This window comes from Emys orbicularis, chromosome 1, assembly GCF_028017835.1.
Source record: "Emys orbicularis isolate rEmyOrb1 chromosome 1, rEmyOrb1.hap1, whole genome shotgun sequence".
NCBI classification, from domain to species: domain Eukaryota; kingdom Metazoa; phylum Chordata; order Testudines; family Emydidae; genus Emys; species Emys orbicularis.
The window spans coordinates 311,117,447-311,136,367 of NC_088683.1; the positions used below are offsets into that span (position 1 = coordinate 311,117,447).

The window sequence follows — 18,921 nt, forward strand, 5'->3', positions numbered from 1 at the left end:
ATGTACTAGGGTGTTCCGAGTTCAATAGATATGACACAATAGTGCCCTAAGGCTTTGTCCACAATAGATTTTTTTTTTCCTAAAAATTTTCCACTGTTGTAACATCGATGCTGTCCACATGTGATAGCAAACGAGGCTGAATTAAGGCAATCTAGCACCTTGGGCACATTCCACATGGGTATGGAACTAGGTTTCAGAATTAAGATGAGGGGGGCTATTCAGACCACTTGGAGCTATTGTTTTAGCTGTTTGCAGGCATTAATTACACCAGGTCACATTTTCAAGCTTTTCTTTGCTATCAGGAGGACTAGAAACATTTTTCTAATGTGAAAATGGGGACTGATCTCTTCATGTGACTCTAGGAGACAGGGTCCTGTAATGCCTATTCCTTAATCCAGTCCTGCTACTAGCTGGGAGTGCTACTGTAGTTTGGTGGACAGTATATTAACAATTGCATGGTATATCTGTTCTGATCTGCAGTTTATATTCTGTATGAATACTGTGAGTGCAGATGGGGAAAAGATAGCTAAAACTGCTAAATCTTAAAGAAGCACAAAATCTTATTTACAGATATCCTGGGCAAAAAAGCAAGAGTTGAAATACACAACAAACAGTTGTTTCTAGAATAATAGATGTTAGAGGGAAAGAGACTGGCAGTTCCAATACGTTTTTTTCTATCTCTTATCCCAGGCAGGTTCTAAATTGTGCTTGGTAGTAAATGGGAAGGTTAGAAACTGCACAACAGTTAAGCGTTAACAGTACATAAAGATTTGTCTGAATTAAAGACTGCAAAACAAAATGAAAGCATGATTAATTTAGTAATTGTTATCACCTTTTCTCAATTGCTTCCAGGTAATTTAAAAAAATGAAGATTTTCCCATCATGTCTCTCCACACAGGATCACTAACGAGCTACGTTAGAACACAGGCCTTCAGACAGTTAAGTGCTCAAGAGGTAAAGCAAGATGTTCTTGGTTCCTTTTTTTTATTAACTGGAAATCATCTTATGTTATCGCTTTTCGTTTAATTTAGGTGCAGTAGATGCTATATCCTTAAACTGCTGTTGGTTTCATGATGAACTTGGACTTTAAGCCCAACACAAATTGAAAACCAAATGTATTATTTATTTTATGAAAAACTAAAATTGGTTGTGACTAGTTAGTTTTGATTACAACTGTGCATTGTATACCTCTGTTAGGTTTGGACATTGACTTCAGATAACTCATTTATGACTTTACAGTAAAATTGTATCTAACTAAAATATTTGTTTGATAATTAAACATATTTAAGAGAGTTTCCCTTTTCAAGCTTTTTCCAAAACCTGAAATATTATCTCATTTAATATGGAGTTGTTTTGAAAGTAATTAAAATCTCTTATCTACGTTCTGAGACTAGTAACTGCTTCTGATAAGATCTAACAGGCAGCATCTTAGAGTAAAAATATATTCAGTGTAAATGTTATAGTTGTAGAATACTTGTGGTAAGGTGTGGTGTTGACTTGTGTGATAATTAGGGCATTAGTGTCCTAAAAGGCAGTACTTCTTTATTGCATAACTGATTAATAATGAGTACTCAAAAATAAGTTTTAATCAAATGAACTGGTTGCTAAATATTTATGTTCCTATAAGAAATGTTGGTCTCGATAGTGCTAGTTTATAGTGTGTGTGTATGTATGTATTAAATATGACAAGTTTGGAAATGTCAGGTTTTTAAAAATGTATCTTGTGAAAAAGGGTCTAAAGCAAATCTGATGTTTAACAGAATATTTTCCTAACCTTTTAGGTTATTGAATTCTAAATGTGTCAAGCATAACATAATATATGGTTGTCCCCAGTAACTATTCTCCAGCTAAAATGGAAATACTTCAGTTTTGATTTGGATACCTATTCCTTCCCAGATTCCAAAGGAGCTTTGCTCTGATCTTTAAACTAACGGGACTGGTGTCTGCTGTCAGGCTCTTGTGCAGCTTGTTTAGTTTAAAAACAGTACGTATCTAAGCAGCTTCTCCCTTCCAACTATTAGTTTACAAGAATTACAGTTCCTTTTTCTTTTCTTAACACTTTCAGTGTTATGCCAGTGTGTTTAAACATCTTAATTCAACACAAACTAAGGACCTATTCCTGTAAATGGCACATGCTTAACTTTACCAGGAGTAGTTACATTGAAATAAATAATATTCATGGGAGTAGAATTAGGATGTGCATAAGTGTCAGCAGGATTGGGGCCTAAGAAAACAGGATTTCTTCCTCTTCCCCTTAGATATTTTGCTCCCCCTCCCCCCCAAGGTATTTTAGTAACTTTGTTTTCTCAAAAATAACTAAAAATAAAATAGTTGTATTGGCCATTACATTTGTGAAGCATATCACTTTTTGTTGCCAGTACTGAACTGTTATGTTGTTGTGACCTAAACAATGGAAATGCAACAATATTACAGTGAGAGATTAGAGCATTTTTGTAATACAGGTTTGACTAAACTCTGTCTTTCTCTGCAGTGCTTAATAAAACATTGTGCAGTGTTCTCCTGAGAGAACTCCATAATCCGATTGTCTTTTTTTATTTGTTTTGGTTTTTTGTCTTAGTTGACCAAGCAAAGCAATAAGGTAACTGTCTCCGAGTCAGTGTATTCATCGAATGCTACAGTGTTTGCTCCAGCAAGGGTTAGCTGTCTTGCTCAGACACCTCAAATTTCAGATCTCTCAGGTATGACTTTTATAATCGATTTTCTAATTTATAGTCTTAATTGTTGATTGCATGGCATGATAGTCAGCCTGTTAATAGAAATGGTAGAGATTTGTATAGTCCTTTAATTACCAAGAGCTAACTGACTGAAATTGAAAATTTATTTGTTGGCTGTTGAGATGAGTCAGTACAAAAGTGCCTCCTTCACTCTGCCTCACTTCCTTGCCTTGAGAAGAACTGCCATCCTTTCTGGTCAGAACAGCAATCTGAGTGCTCAAAAGCTAAAATGAATGCTTCTTCCCATTAATAATCTGAATGGTATTTGAAAATAAAGACTTTGCCCTTACTCATGCAAATAATAATAATGTTGTTGACTTCAACAGGCTACTAGCTTGAATACAATTTGCAAGATGAAGCCATTAGTAGGAATATATTAGTTGTAATTTCAAAATTTGAGCTTAAAGTAACACTTCTGATGTTGGCAACATAGGAGCCCAGAGTAAAGATGAAAGTTTATGATGGTGGGTTAGCCAGTCTAGGATTTTAGCCAGTGCTGACCCAGAATAAAACCCAACCATTGGAAACACTCAATTTTGAGGCAACAATCACATTACTTCTACTTGGACAGTCCCTTCCATTGTTCACTTAAGCTTTGCTTTAAATGATGTGGATAGAAAGCTGGAGAAATCAATAGAGAACATTGAAAGCCTCAGAAGGCAAAATAATCTTTGTCATTATTACTTTAGTGCCTAGGAGTCCTACTTATGGGCAGGACTCCATTGTACCAGGCACTGTAAAAACACAGAATGAAAAGACAGTCCTTACCCAAAGAGTTTACAATCTAAGTATAAGACAAGAAACATCTGGGAGTAGAAAGAAACAATGAGACAACATTGGTCAGTGTAATAGGTAGTGGTACCAGTGGCCTAACTGTTTTTTTGTAGGCATCCTGGCTAAGAGTTTTAAGGTGGTAACTTTGCACATGTTTATGGGGAGCTCCTCCCGAGCATGAGCAGCAGCATGGGGGAAAGCACAAAAGTTCTTGTTTGAAACTTTAACAAGTGGATTATAGAAGCTGATATTACGGGCCGATTGGATGCAGGAATCAATATGGTTGGAAAACCGTCCCCAGAGAATAGTTATCAGTGGTTCACAGTCATGCTGGAGGGGCATAACAAGTGGGGCCCCGCAGGGATCAGTTCTGGGTCTGGTTCTGTTCAATATCTTCATCAGTGATTTAGATAATGGCATAGAGAGTACACTTATAAAGTTTGCAGATGATACCAAGCTGGAAGGGGTTGCAAGTGCTTTGGAGGATAGGATTAAAAATCAAAATGATCTGGACAAACTGGAGAAACGGTCTGAAGTAAATAGGATGAAATTCAATAAGGACAAATGCAAAGTACTCCATTTAGGAAGGAACACTCAGTTGCACACATGCAAAATGGGAAATGACTGCCTAAAAAGGAGTACTGCAGAAAGGGATCTGGGGGTCTTAGTGGATCACAAGGTAAATATGACTCAACAGTGTAACACTGTTGCAAAAAAAGCTAACATCATTCTGGGACGTATTAGCAGGAGTGTTATAAGCAAGACATGAGAAATAATTCTGTTCTACTCCACGCTGATTAGGGCTCAACTGTAGTATTGTGTCCAATTCTGGGTGTCACATTTCAGGAAAGATGTGGACAAATTGGAGAAAGTCCAGAGAAGAGCAACAAAAATGATTAAAGGTCTATGAAAATTTGACCTACATGTGAGGGAACATTGAAAAAATTGTGTTTGTTTAGTTTGGAAAAGAGAAGACTGAGAGGGGACATAACAGTTTTCAAGTACATAAAAGGTTGTTACCAGGAGGGAGAAAAAATGTTCTTCTTAACCTCTAAGGATAGGACAAGAAGCAATGGGCTTAAATTGCAGCAAGGGAGGTTTAGATTGGACATTAGGAAAAACTTCCTAACTGTCAGGGTGGTTAAGCACTGGAATAAATTGTCAAGGGAGGTTGTGGAATCTCCATCATTGGAGATTTTTAAGAGCAGGTTGGACAAACACCTGTCAGGGATGGTCTAGCTAATATTTAGTCCTGCCATGGGTGCAGGGGACTGGACTAGATGACTTCTCGAGGTCCCTTCCAGTTCTATGATTTTATGTCAATAGTAAATGAGAGATGATAGGTAGGAGGAAGTGTAGACCGCGAAGGGCCTTGAAAGTGAAGACAAGCAGTTCATGCCTGCAGGGGAGAAGGAGGTGCCAGTGAAGGGATAATATGGTCAAAGCGACCGTTTAGGAGAATGATCTTTGTGGCAGCATTCTGAATAGATATGAGTGGGGCAAGGTTGCATTTCTCAAGGACAGAGAGAAGAATGTTGCAGTAATTGAGGCGTGAGATGATAAGAGCTGGGATGAAAATTTTAGCTGTATGCATGGATAGGAAAAACCTTATTTTAAGAGATATTATACAGAAAAAATCTGAACGATTTAGACATAGCCTGGATATGAGGACCTAGAGAGAAGTCCAAGTCACAGATGATAACCAGGCCTAAATGACAGGTGGAATGATGGTGTTGTCCATAGCAATCAAGAAAGTGCGAGAGGATGGTTGGGGGTGGGTGTGAGACGATTAAGAACTCTCTTTTAGCCATGTTGAGCTTCAGCTGACTGTTAGACATCCATGAGGAGATGTCGGAGAGACAGCCTGAGATTTTAGTTTGGATAGAAGGAGGCAGGTGTGGATTGAGGTTGAGCTGTGAGTCATTAACATCAAGATGATAGTTGAATTCATGTTGGCAGATGAGATGACCCAGAGATAAAGGAGAACAGAAAGGGACTCAGGACAGGACCCTGTGGAACTCCAGTGGAAAGTTGGAAGGGAGGATGAGGCAGATCCTCCAAAGGGCACATTGAATGAGTGATTAGAGAAGTAAAAGGAAAAGATGGAGTCATGGAAGCCAAATGAGGAAAATGTTTCAAGAACAACATGGCTGGCTATCTTGAAGGCTACTGACCAGGAGCGGATTTACCATGAACCAAACCGTGCAGTGGCATGGGCCCCCCAAAATGCAGGACAAATATCTGACAACCTGCCCCCGAGTCTCGGCCGGCGACGCAGCAGGGCTCAGGCAGGCAGGCTGCCTGCATGCTGTGCCCGGTGGCCCCACGCCGCCCCTGGAAGCGGCTGGCTGCTGGCACATCTCTGCGCACCCCTGGTGGGGGGCGGAGGCGGCTCCATGCGCTGCCCCTGTTCCGGGCAGAGCACGGAGACGCGCTGTCCCCTTTCCCCCAAGGGGCGCACAGAGACATGCCAGCAGCAGAGCTAAGGCGGCTCCCTGCCTGCTCTGCCTCCCTCCCTCCACGCCGCTTCACTCCCAGAAGCAGCCAGCATGTCCCTGTAGCCCTTGGGGTGTGTGTGTGTGTGTGTGTGTGTGTCTCCGCGCGCTGTCCCCACCCCGAACGCTGACTACAGAGCCGCCGGGAACTGCGGCCAATGGGAGCTGCGGGGGCGGCGCCTGTGGTTAAGAGCCGGTGCCAGAGGGGTGTGTGTGCCAGTCGCTTTGGGAGCCGTGCCGCCTGAGGTAAGCACTGTCCCTCAGCCCAGAGCCTGCACCCAAACTTCCTCCCAGTGCCTGCCCCTCCTCCTGCACCCCAACCCCCTGCCCCAATGAGGAGGAGGATGAAGAAAAAAAGAATGAAAAAGGTCATGGGGCGGGGGGGAGGGGGGGGGAGAAGAGAGAATCTTATTTTTCTTGGGTGGGCCCCGAAAATGAAGCTGCAGACAGGGTTCCACTAATTCTAAATCCGCCACTGCTACTGACAGGCCAAGGAGAATGAGGATGGAATTAGTTAGTTCTGAGATTTGTCTAAGAAGAGGCCATTAGAGACTTTGAGAGAGGTTTCAGTGAAGTGCAAGGAGCAAAAGCCAAATTTGAAAAGATCTTGAGATGGAATTGGGGGAGAAGAGCTCCAGACAGCAATTGTACAGACAGCAGGTTCAATGAGTATAGAGATGAATGGGGGAAGGGAGATGGGGCAGTAGTTGGAGAGAAAAATGGGGCGAAGGGTGGGAGAGACTAAAGCATGTTTGTATTGTGAGTGGAAAGAACCAGTGAAAGTGAGAGGTTAAGGAGAAGAGTAAGGAAGGAGATGAGTGGGGGTAAGGGCTACCAGAAGATGGGATAGGGTGGGGTTACTCATGGAAGTGGAGAGAGTGGGGGAGGTGAGTAGGCAAAAACCTACGTCTGTTACAGAGGAGAAGGTGGAGAGAGCTGTAGGAGGGGAAAGGGTAAGGCCATGTCATATGTAGTTAATTTTCTCTTGGAAGAAATTGGTGAGATCTTGTATGGGGCAAGAAGTAGAGGGAGGAGGAGAAGGTTTGAGGAGTGAGTCAAAGATGACAAAAAGGCAGCTAGGATTGTGGGTGTGGGATTCAGTTAAATTGGATAAGTACAGCTGTTTATTTAGGATGATGGCAGAACTGAAGGAGGAGAGAACGAATTTATAGTGGAGGAAGTCAGCCTGGTCATTGGGATTTTCACCCGAGATGCTCCACAGCGCAAAAGCAGGATTGGAGGAAGAGGATGTGTGTGGGGGGTGGGGGGGTGAGCCAGGGCTGGGGGTTGGCAGGCAGAACTTGCGATTGGAAAGACTGGCAAAAGAGTCAAAGGTAGAGGAGAGGCTGTGTTTTGAATGTTTTGTCTTATATGAAGGATGATGTGCATTTGGGGAGGGAGACATGCAAGTGCAACCTATTGAAGTTATCAAACTACTTTCCCCTCTTCCCCCCGGAAAACAAATCAGTAGAACCTCAGCGTTTTGAACATCTCGGGAATGGAGGCTGTTCATAACTCTGAAATGTTTGCAACTCTGAACAAAATGCTATGGTTGTTCTTTCAAGTGAACATTGACTTAATACAGTTTTAAAACTTTACTATGCAGAGGAAAAATGCTGCTTTCCCTTTATTTTTTTAGTAGTTTACGTTTAACACAGTACTGTACTGTATTTGCTTTTTGTGTGTGTGTGTGTCTCTCTGCCGCTGCCAGATTGTGTACTTCCGGTTCCAAATGAGGTGGGTGGTTAACTGGTCAGTTCGTAACTCTGGTGTTTGTAACTCTGAGGTTCTACTGTACTGCCCCTTTTATTTGTTTCTGAAAGTCTTTTAGCTTTGAGTCTATGCTGCTTAAGTAACAAATCACTAGCAACGTGATTTCCACAAGCTGTGGGATCAGTTCATTAATGTTTAGCAGTTTTTCAGATGCACCTTAGATTTCTCTTTTTGAGACATGCTTTTACAATATTGAGGCTGCTAGGCTGAGCAAAGTGGCTGGGGTTTTTCTTTGAGTCCCTAAATTAGTGAACTCTCTTATCTAACAAACAATTCCAGCACATACTGGCTCCCAGTTGAGTGGGCCTTAGTGAGATTTGTTGCCAGTTGTTTTTAGTTGAGATTCATTTCCTGACAATGTCCAAGGAGACAACTCCTGGACAAAGGTCTCCCAGACTTGCCACTTTGTTCCGCTTGTGGTTCTTGGCATTCCCTCTGGTCCTAATAAATCGCCCTTTGCTCTGGATATGAATCTTGTTGTTTGCACCTATTCTCAGACTTTCACAATCAACTTATCTGCCGTCAATGATACACATGCCCATTTCTTTGTCATGTGAGGTCTGATAACTTATCTTGTAACATCAACCACATGACAAAGCCCTTCATTTCATGACTGATGGTAAGTTTTTCCTAAATTTCTTGATGAAGAAATGTCTGGTTCTACAATTCCATAATTTGAAGTTACTGATTGCAGTGCATACTAGTACATCATATTCATGATGTCAGACCTGCTTTTAAAAATTTTAACCAAATTCTTACCTGTTCTGTTGATCTCCAACTTTGCAGTAATTCACTTAAAATGGTGAAATTGTAGAATATAGAGCTTTTGATTCCTTCCAAGGAACTCTGTGTGTTACAGTTGTTTGTTGAGGGTCCAGACAAAATGCTGCTGCCATTCTGAATAATGGATTCATGGTCATTTTGGCCTTGTCTTGTCTGGGATTGAAAGGTACACATAACTTAGTGTAGGCCGAGCAGTGTATTCTTTAACCTGTGCTAAGCTGGCTGAGCCAGTATTGGGCCCATACTTTCAGTTGGTATCTCCTCTGGATCCAGCAGGAGTATGAGTGAGTGCGAAGGCTGCCTGCAGTGAAAGCGCCGTATGCCCTTGCTTTCTGTCCCCACCAGCTAGGGTCTTGTCTGGATCCAGCAGGAGTATCAGTGAGTGGGGAAATGCTTCAAGAATGGTAATTTTTTCTATGAAAGAAAGCAAATCAAAAATGTGAAGGTTCTTGTAAAAGCATTCTGTAGGTATCCATTGCTGCTTTTTTTTTTTTAAGTGGCTTCTGTCATATTTTATGCTTCAAAAATAATTCCTTATAAAGATCTCAACTTGGTGCTTGTTTCCATCTATTTGCAGACTCAATAAGAGTCTTTGTAAAAATGACGTTTGCAACTGTAAAGGATATAAATGAAAGTTTAAATTATAAATATTACACCTTTCATTACCCTCTTTGTTTAGTGGGAATCTTTCTTGCCTGCTTGTCTACACTTATAGTGCTGCAGTGGCTGTAGTGGGAGAACTTCTCCCATCAGCATAGGTACTCCACCTCCCCAGGAGACAGTAGCTATGTCGATGGGAGAAGCCCTCCTGTCGACATAGAGCTGTCTGCACTGGGGATTAGATTAATATAACTGCATTGCCAAGGGATGGATATTCCATACCCCTGAGCAACATAGTTATATCGACATAAGTCTGTAGTGTAGACCAAGCCTAAGTTCTGCCGGTGAAGACTCTAGCACTTCTTTTTTGACACAAAGTATATGACTCCTTTGCCTTTTGTAGTAATCTGTATTCCTCTGCCTTGCTAAACTGTTATGTTCCATTCTTGCCTTAATGCAGGAGATAGTGTAAAGACTGGAGCAGTGTGAGTGGGTTTTTGTTGTTTGTTTTTCCCTGTTCAGAATTTCCTGAAGGCTCTTTCTTTTGAGCTCACATGTAGTTTCCAACAATGACACATGGGAACATACTGGGACAACCAACCACAGTTTAAATGTTTACTAAGTATACATGCTTGGCTAGGAATGTCTTACTTTACTATTGATCGATCAACAATAGAAACATTTCCAGGTTGCAGGAGACAAGATCCCTAACCTTCCAGTGGAGGTAGTGTTGGGGGGTTTGTTTGGATTTTTCCCCCCATTGAATGTATTCTCTACTCATGCTGTAACTAGGAACCTTTTTTGATGACTTCCTAACCTCTTGATCCCTTACTTTTCCTAAACAGATGAGTACTCAAGGCCAGCAGTGATTGGGCATGCAGGAAATTTTAGATCATTCCTGGACAGGACTGCAGCCATCAAAGAAATTCTTGCATCTGTTCTAAATGCATCTGGTATTAAACCATCTTCACTACCAGAGAAAACGGTATTGCAGACAACTGAAGGTCCAGACAGCGATATGGAACACTGGGATGAGAGTACTGATGGTGATTCTAATGATGACAGTGACCCAGATTATACACATCACAATGTTGCTTCTACACAAATGGACATTAGATTTATGAGGCATAAGGCATCTTGGGATAATACTCCGTGTAGTTCTTCTAAATCTTCACTGGATTCCTCATCATGCCCACTTTATCCTGGCAGAAGCCCCATCACTTCGGCTTTAAATAGCTCATCCCGTTTGGAAGTGTCTCCTCTGAAATGTGATTACTTTACCCAAGTGACTTTAACTGGAGGCACTATCACATCATTGGCGAACTCTGCTATTACGTGTTCAGAAAAAGATCTTAAAAACTCTTCAAGTTCACCAGACCAGCCTTTGGCTTTTAAAGGAATCTCTCCAGATTCAATAGCTAATGAGCTGTCAGCAGCATTTAGAAATTCTGAGACTTCAGAACCCATGCCACTCAGAGATGAGGGCAGCAATGCTTTCCACCCGCGTTCACAGTCAGTGCCCTCTGATCAGCAAGGTAACTTTCATTTAATCACTTCCAAACCTTTTCCTGTTACTACTTTTGTAGTACTAGGGGATAGACCCAAATGAAACTGGTCTCATTGTGGTGATAACTGACCACGCAAACACTGCCACTTGAGACTTGTCTACACTTGAAATGCTACAGTGTAGACCAGAGGTGGGCAAACTCCGGCCCGCGGGACCCTCCTGCCCGGCCCCTGAGCTCCTGCCCCGGGAGGCTAGCCTCCGGCCCCTCCCCTGCTGTTCCCCCTCCCCGCAGCCTCAGCTTGCCCTGCTGCCGGTGCAATGCTCTGGGCAGCGGGGCTGCAAGCTCCTGGGGCAGCGCAGCTGCAGAGCCAGGGCCTGACCCGCTCTGTGCTGCGCAGTGGCGTGGCTGGCTCCAGCCAGGCGGCGCGGCTGCCTGTCCTGGTGGTCTGGGCGGCGCGGCTATAGCGCCGCCAGCCACTGGTGCTCCAGGCAGCGCAGGGAGGGTTGGATAGAGGGCAGGGGAGTTCGGGTCAGGGAGTGGGGATGTGGATAGGTGTCAGGGTTTTCAGAGGGTGAGGAACAGGGGTGTTGAATGGGGGCAGTCAGGAAGGAGAGGGGGGTTGGATGGGGTGGCGGGGAGCAGTCAGGGGCAGGGGTTCCAGGGGCAGACAGGGAACGGGGGGGTTGGATGGAGCGGCGGGGGGTCCAGGGCTGTCAGGGGACAGGGAACGGGGGGGTTGGATGGGGCAGGAGTCCCGGAGGGACTGTCAGGGGGCAAGAAGCAGGAGGGGTCGGATGGGGGTGGGGACGGGCCACGCCTGGCTGTTTGGGAAGGCACAGCCTCCCCTAACTGGCCCTCCATACAATTTTGGAAACCGGATGCAGCCCTCAGGCCAAAAGGTTTGCCTGCCCCTGGTGTAGACACTACCTACTCTGATGGGAGGGGTTCTCCTGTTGCCATAGATAATCCACCTCCCCAACAGGTGATAGCTATATCAATGGAAGAATTCTTCTGTCAGCCTAGCACTGTCTACACCAAGAGTTAGGTTGGCTTAACTACACCACTTGGGTGTGGATTTTTCCCACCCTTGAGCGACGTAGCTCTGGGTCAACCTAAATTTATAGTGTAATCCAGGCCTTGGAATGGGACAGAGTAAAGATGGAGGAATAACAAATTAAGAACAGCTGTTCTCTGGGGACAAACTAATCAGTGAGACTCTGAACACATGCTAGTGGGTGTGTCTGCTATTTTCTTGTTATAAGAATGCTAAATGATTCTAATTTAGTATTGAATCTCTAATAGAACATAAGTCATTTAACTCTAATAATGCAGATAATGTAACTTAAGAGACTACTACCTGACTTTATCTTATCTCAGAATTTCCCTTATGCTAAAAGCAAATAAAGTAAATCTTGGCATTTTTTGCTTTAGCTAATGATTGAATGATGTGCTGGGGAGGCTGCCTGGGAGACCCTTACAATGTTTGACACCAAATTGCACGCAAGAAAGACTGGTGATTTCCCTGACTCTGATGGGAATTAATCTCCTTTGTGGGTACTGCTATATCATCATATGCCACAGTTGACTTATACCTTCTGCAGAATATATATATCTTTTGCTTTTGGAATAGACCAGATTTCACCAAAAGGCATGTATCCTCAAAGGGATGTTCTCTTCAGACTTACACCAAAAGCTCTTCATTTGTCATCCACCTCCTTCAAATGATACAAATCTTAACACTGTGCTGTATTTGCAATATACTCATATTTTGTTCCTAAAAAAAAAACCCCACACCATATTTATTCCTAAGAAAGTGCATATAGTAAGTTTGCTTGTTCTGGAGCATCGCCTCCTGGAATTGTTATGATAAAGAACTTCTGTTTTATAGGAATCTATTTTCTCATCAGTTACTCCCCACTGTTCTTTGTGAGCACATAAACAGGATCAGGGAGAAGAGTTTTGCAGGAGCCCCTGGTTCTAAATACAGTGTGAGCAACATTGCTGCTGATAAGCTTCAGTTTTTGTTTGTTTAGTCATATGAATGGTACAGTCCCAAATTGTCATCAATGGAAAATAAAGGTCTCTATTATGAAGGTGCAGGACAAGTAGTGACATTAGGGGAGATGGCATGGTCTAGTCTAGTGGACAGGGCACTGAACTAGGAGTCAGACCTGGGTCTCTTTCTGTCTCTGCCACTGGCCTCCTGTGTGTGTTTGGGCAAGTTGCTTCATGCCCGTTTCCCCTCCCATCGTTTGTCTGTATTGTCCTTTAGATAGTAAGCTGCTATTTGCAGCAAGGACTGTCTCTTCTCATGTGTTTGTACAGTGCCTAGCACAATGGGCCCCAATCTCAGTTAAGACATCTGTCTGCTACTCTAATACAGGTAACTGATTTGATTTCTACTTAAAGGAGACCTGAAGGTGGAGAGAATGGGGGTTTGTGCTCTCTTCCCCTTCTTTGTGATTAGAAAAAAGGCTTGAAATGTCAGGCTTTTCTCTTCAGAATTTGATTTTTTTCTGTTTTTACCTTAGAAATCTCAGGAATGTCAAATCTTTTGTACCCTGTTTTGCTGAAGGTCTCCGAGGAGCCAGAAACATGGATTGGGCATTCCCTCAAGGCATGCTCCAAAACCCATTGGAGTTAATGAAGACTCCAATTAATTTCAGTGGGCTTTGGATCAGGTCTTCGGTTATTAAATGAAATGGTGGAGGTGCTGAATCTTCACCAAAAATACTTTCAGTTCCATAGTTTGTCAGGCATTTTGGATTAAACAAAAGGTAACAATGTGAGTAAAAGTCATCCCCAGCCCTCAGTGAATTGGGTTTCCTTTCATTGGTATCTGATATCATAATCGTATTAGCTCCTCAGTCATCCAGGAAACATAAGGTTGACAAGGTGTGAATTTCTGGTGTAAGGGTGGGAAAATCAGGCTGCCTTGGTATCATAAATAACTGCTCCCCCACCCCCTGAAAAACCCCCTCAGACACATTTGTTTCTGTTTTTGTTACTCTAAAATCAACATTGCACATGTGACAGACTCTGTGGCTCCACCCTCAAGTACTGTAGTCTCTCTCATCTGTAAATGGCTAATGTCATGTTAATTCAAAACATGTCTTGATCGTGCAGTGAGCTCCTTAATGGGCAGACCCCATTGCAGGATCAGGGACTTGAACAATAATTAGTTATTTGGGACATATAGTTTCATAAACACTGTGAGCAGTTGATTAATGTGGCCGTGACGATTGTGGTTTGCTCCAGTTAGGCGCTTTGTTCACTGAACCAGGCACAATGTATTTGGATCCTGTCTGGACAGCGGCGGCACCAGCGCTCCAAGCGCGTGCCTGGGGCGGCAAGCTGCGGGGGGCGCCCTGCCGGTCCCTGTGAGGGCGGCAGTCAGGGAGCCTTCGGCGGCATGCCTGCAGGAGGTCCGCCGGTCCCGCGGATTCGGCAGCAATTTGGCGGCAGGTACGCCGAAGCCGCGGGACCGGCGGACCTCCCGCGGGCATGCCGCTGAATCCGCGGGACCAGCGACCTCCCGCAGGCAAGCCACCGAAGGCAGCCTGTGTGCCGTGCTTGGGGCGGCAAAAAAGCTAGAGCCACCCCTGTGTCTGGAATAGACAAGGGAAGAAACAAACTCGCCCATGTTTGTAACCAAGTACAGCTAGTCATGCAGGTTTGGATAGTTCAATCCTGGCCAAGTCTCCAAACTGTTGCCAGGGATTGTTATGCATTAAAGTTGCATGGAACTATCTGTCTTATTGCAAACAATGTAGGCTTTTGGCATGTCTCATGAGTCTGATGATGTTGGCTAGTGTAGTGGTCATCTGGAAAACAAATGCCAGAATGGGTTGAGGGGTGCTAAAGATGAAGTAAACACTCTAAAAATGTCCTTGCCTGTGTTAATACTGAGGGGTGAAAACATTATTTACTGTAGATCCTAATTCCCCCTCCTCCCCCCCATCAGTTAGTCCTCAGAGGTGCTAGGGTCCTATCATTTGAGCCCTGCAAATCCATGGATATCCATATCTGTGGATGTAGATGTGTGTGTATATATGCGGACCATTTTTGCAGATTGCGGATCGGATGCGAATACAAATTTTGTATCTATGCAGGGCTCTACCTATCAGGCATAGTGGAATAGGTCTTTGTCAAATTATGACTTCTGTTTTTGCAATCTCTTCCATTCTGTGTGCTGACTAGAGTTTTGCATTCTGTGCTGGAAAAACGTTGTCAAGGGCAGTCTGTTGCGCTGCATTCCAGACTGGTGCCCAGCCCAGGAAAGATGCTTGACACCTTGTTGAGTGACTATAATTTAAAAGCCCCCAGATCATCAATTTTGACTGTCTTGCAACTGCACCCAATCCCATGGAATAATGAACTCTCTACTCAGAAGTCTGACTGGGGGAAGGGGCTGGAATGTCTCAGTTTGGGCACCTGGAAAAAAAGCATAGACTGTATTTAAGAAGGGGTGTTTCTCAGTGGAGCAGGGCCGTTCACTACCACTTCCAAGAATATCTGGAGGGAGGGGGAGAGAGAGGGACTCTCTGCCTAGCCTGAATGCTGAGCATACCTTTGATTCTCAGAAGGATGAGATAAGATTGGAGGACTGGTGTGTATCTCTCTCTCTCTCTCTCTCACTCACTCACTCACTCACTCACACACACACACACACACACACACACACACACACACACACACACACACACACGACATTTGTTGTTTTGCAAAGATATGTAATTTTCTAGTGCTTGTTAAAGTAAAGTGACTGTGCTTAAAAAACTTCCTTTGCTGAACCTGTGCTCCTTGCCTTTCTGCCATGTTGTCCCCAAAGGGATTAAACTAAAAGCCAAGAATGACCAGAGAGTAGGTGCAATTCTGAGGGAATGTGTCAGCGACTTAAGGGCTCTGGAGGCTGAGGGACTGGTTCCAAGGTCTGGGGGAGGCAGTCCCACCTCCAAAGGAAGGGCTCAGACATGGGCGGCGGGTGAACCGGGGGGCTTGGGGAAGCTAGCCCTCGGCTGGCCGGTTACTTCTGCCTGGGGCCCTGCCCCTCCGCACCCCCCCCCCACCCCCCACCGCCCAGAGTCGCCCCTTCACCAGCCCCAGGCTACCTGAGCATCCCCCACCAGGCGGGCAGGCAGCACGAGCACTGGCTCCAGCCGCCCAGAGTCCCTGGCTGCAGGCCGGCTCCCACTAGCCCCAGCCTCCGCCCAGGGCAAGGGCGCCGGAGTACTCCCAAATGTGGGGAGGCCAGGGCCCCCCGCCCCTCCCCCACTGCCTGAGATGGAGGCAAAGGGAGCCCCTTGCCTGTGTCTCAGGCCCCCTGCCCAGTTCAGGTGGAGGGTCTCAGGCTCCCCACAGCTGCCCGCACAGTTCTCCCTGATCCGGCTCTGGACGGGGCCCTCAGAGCCACAGCCCAGCCATGATAAGAGCTGGGCAGGCAGCTGTGGCGGACCCTACACCTGCCCGCAGTGTGGGGGGCACAAGCAGACCCGGCCCGTGTCTCTGCCTCCCAGGTCCCCCACCCAGGGCAGGTGGGGCCTTGGGGGGAAGGAAAGGGGAAGGGGGTGAGGTCTGCCCCAGTGAAAAGTGGATGGGCCAGGCCCCCCCCCTTTCAAAAAGCGAGAGGGCCCTGGCCTCCTAGCCCCTCTGGTTCCGGCACCCCTGGCCTGGGGCCTGAGCCACAGCAGAGCACGGTGGGAAGATGGAGAGTCTAGGGGTGGAGTGTGGGCGGGGCCACGCAGGCAGTTTGGGGTGGCTCCGCCTTCTCCTGCCTTTGATGCCTGCCGCCCATGGGTATCAAAACAAGGCAAGATCTGGGCCTGGGAGCGTGCTAGGAACAGTAACCAGGTTTTCCCGAGACCCAGGTGGCTTAGAAGCACATGTGATTCAGTAGTTAGGTTCCTTCACAACCAGCTGGTGTCCGTCAGAATGTGGACTGGGCCAAGTTTGAAAAAAGATCATTGCAGGATTAGGGACTTTATTTTGTTAAACCTGAGAGATTTTTTGGGGGTGGGGGAGGGAAGCACCTCATTCAGCTCTGGCAAAGAAAATAGATTCATAGATTCCAAAGCCAGAAGGAACCACTGTGATCATCTAGTCTGACCTCCTGTGTGACACAGGCCAAAGAACTTCCCCAAAATAATTCCTAAAGCATCTTTAAAAAAACAAAACAAAACAAAAACCTCTTGATTTTAAAATTTGCCATTTGCTTTGATTCTTTATACTATGCTTAGAGCTTTAAACTTACTGTGCCATCTCAGAGATCATGCAACTTCCAAAATCCTCAACTTCAGGCCTCTGTTCCTCTCTTCAGTCAGTTAAACCACTGGCTAGTGGCCTAGGGCAGAGAGTGGTATGAGAGAGCTTCTTCCCTCACTGGAACTGTGACTGTGAAATTGCACTGAGGCAGGAGAAAGGGGACAATAGAAGAGAGCAGGAAGCCGAAAGACCAGAAATTAACTGCTTAATTTTAGAGTGGGAATTATACCAGAGTGTTTTCTGGTTGGCATTCCATTAATTGTCAGCTAGATTCCTACCTGAAAGCAAGTTTCATCCCTCTCTCAAATCCACCCCCACTATTTAAATGTTGGTGTGATTCCTGCTGCCCTGTCTCCCATTGCTAAGGAAAAAAACCAAGAAAATGAAAGGCTTGATGTTTAAATCCAGACAAACTGGTTTTTAATGGAATTTGCTTTTTAACTATGAAGCTGTTTCTACTTATCCTGTGAAACTTCCTCTAAGGACCCCTCCAATAATCTCTGATTTAAAAGGGCCACACTAAGGTCCGTTCCCCCCCCACTCCCAGGACTTCAGTACAGTTTAATTTTAAATGCAAATCTCTACCTTTGCTAGGTAACTATTTAAATGAATTGCTTTTCCTGGTCTTTGAGGTGATAGGTGTGTGGCAAGCAAAATGGCTGTTACTTCCCTTTAGCTTTAATTTTTTGCCTAGGCTACTCAAAGTAACCAGTTTCCTAATGTGACTGTCTGAAATGTCCTTTCCCAGACCCCAGCAGGGTTAGAGCAGCGATGCACAGTGCCTAGCAAGCAAACTGACAATTTTGTCCAAGTGGGTGAGGTAATTTCTTGTATTGTACCACCTTCTCTCTCTCTCTCTTTCACTAACAGAAGTTGGTCCAATAAAAGATATTATCTCACCCACCTTCTCTCTCTAATATCCTGGGAGCCACATGGCTACAACACTGCATACAGTTTTATCTGTCACAGTTTGCAACATGTTGCTGTCAGGCCCCACCTAGCTTCCTCCTACAGGCTGTGTGTGCATCCCTGCTGTTATAGCCAGCTGGCACAGTTCTCTCCTTCCACACCTTTACCTGACTAGGCAGGTGGACGTTTATCCTACTTGGTAGCTACAAAGTATGGCTAGCTCTCATACTGCAATGGTGCATACAGTGATCTGTTGCAGATGTAAGTTGAGGCTGCAAAGATGTTAAAATCTGAAAAGGAAGGAAAATTTTTAGATTGTTATAAGTTTAATCAAAAGTTTTGGTGAAACTTGGCTGAGTTAAAACTTGAATGAGAAGGCAGACTTCTAAAGAGGAAAATACTCACTCTTACTTAGTGTGATCCTGTGTTAGGTCTTTTTGTCTTCCCCCGCCTTATCCTAACTAAGTTCCTTCAGCGAGAAATGGAACCCTTTTGTAGTAAGATGGGGAGGACAGGATTACTTTATCTTCAATGTATGCAGTGTTGTAGCCGTGTGAGTTCCAGATAGACAAGGTGGGTGAGTTAATATCTTTATTGGACCAACTTGTGTTGATGAGAGAGACAAGCTTTGGAACTTAAACAGAGCTCTTCTTCAGGTCTGTGTTACAGCTAAATACAAGATCAAACAGTTTAGCATAAGTAGTTAGCACATATTATAGTTAACACATTCTAAAGGACCATTCAAGGTGAAGTGTCCAATTATAGCCAAATAAAAACACTTAACAAATTGAGAAATGTTCAGTGCTAATTAGTTGGAAGGGATGACTTGCATAAACTATTCTTATGTGTTTTCGGGAGTCTCTCTCTGTTCATGATAGTTTATCATTTTAAGCAGAAAGTCTGTGGTGGAGATGGTCTAGTTTGAAAAAGACAGACTGTTTGCTTGTCATCTGGATGTTCTAAATCATTTTATATTGTGGTATACCCAGAATGTGCCAGATGCTGTGTGAGTACATAAGAAGCCAGGCCCTGCCCCAAAGTCTTTTTAACTGAAACAAGTCAATACATGCAAGGTAGGGAAGA

At 44.5% G+C, this 18,921-nt stretch overlaps 1 protein-coding gene across 1 annotated transcript in view; it reads left to right on the forward strand.

The window, feature by feature from the left end:
* The first annotated feature begins 856 nt into the window (after positions 1–856).
* Positions 857–18,921, forward strand: part of LOC135876950 (protein associated with UVRAG as autophagy enhancer-like) — a 32,747-nt gene continuing 14,682 nt past the window's right edge. The window contains exons 1-3 of the mRNA XM_065402286.1: positions 857–954; positions 2,579–2,699; positions 10,006–10,695. Coding sequence (XP_065258358.1) covers positions 883–954; positions 2,579–2,699; positions 10,006–10,695 — 883 coding nt within the window. The 5' untranslated portion in view covers positions 857–882. The remainder of the gene's footprint in view (positions 955–2,578; positions 2,700–10,005; positions 10,696–18,921) is intronic.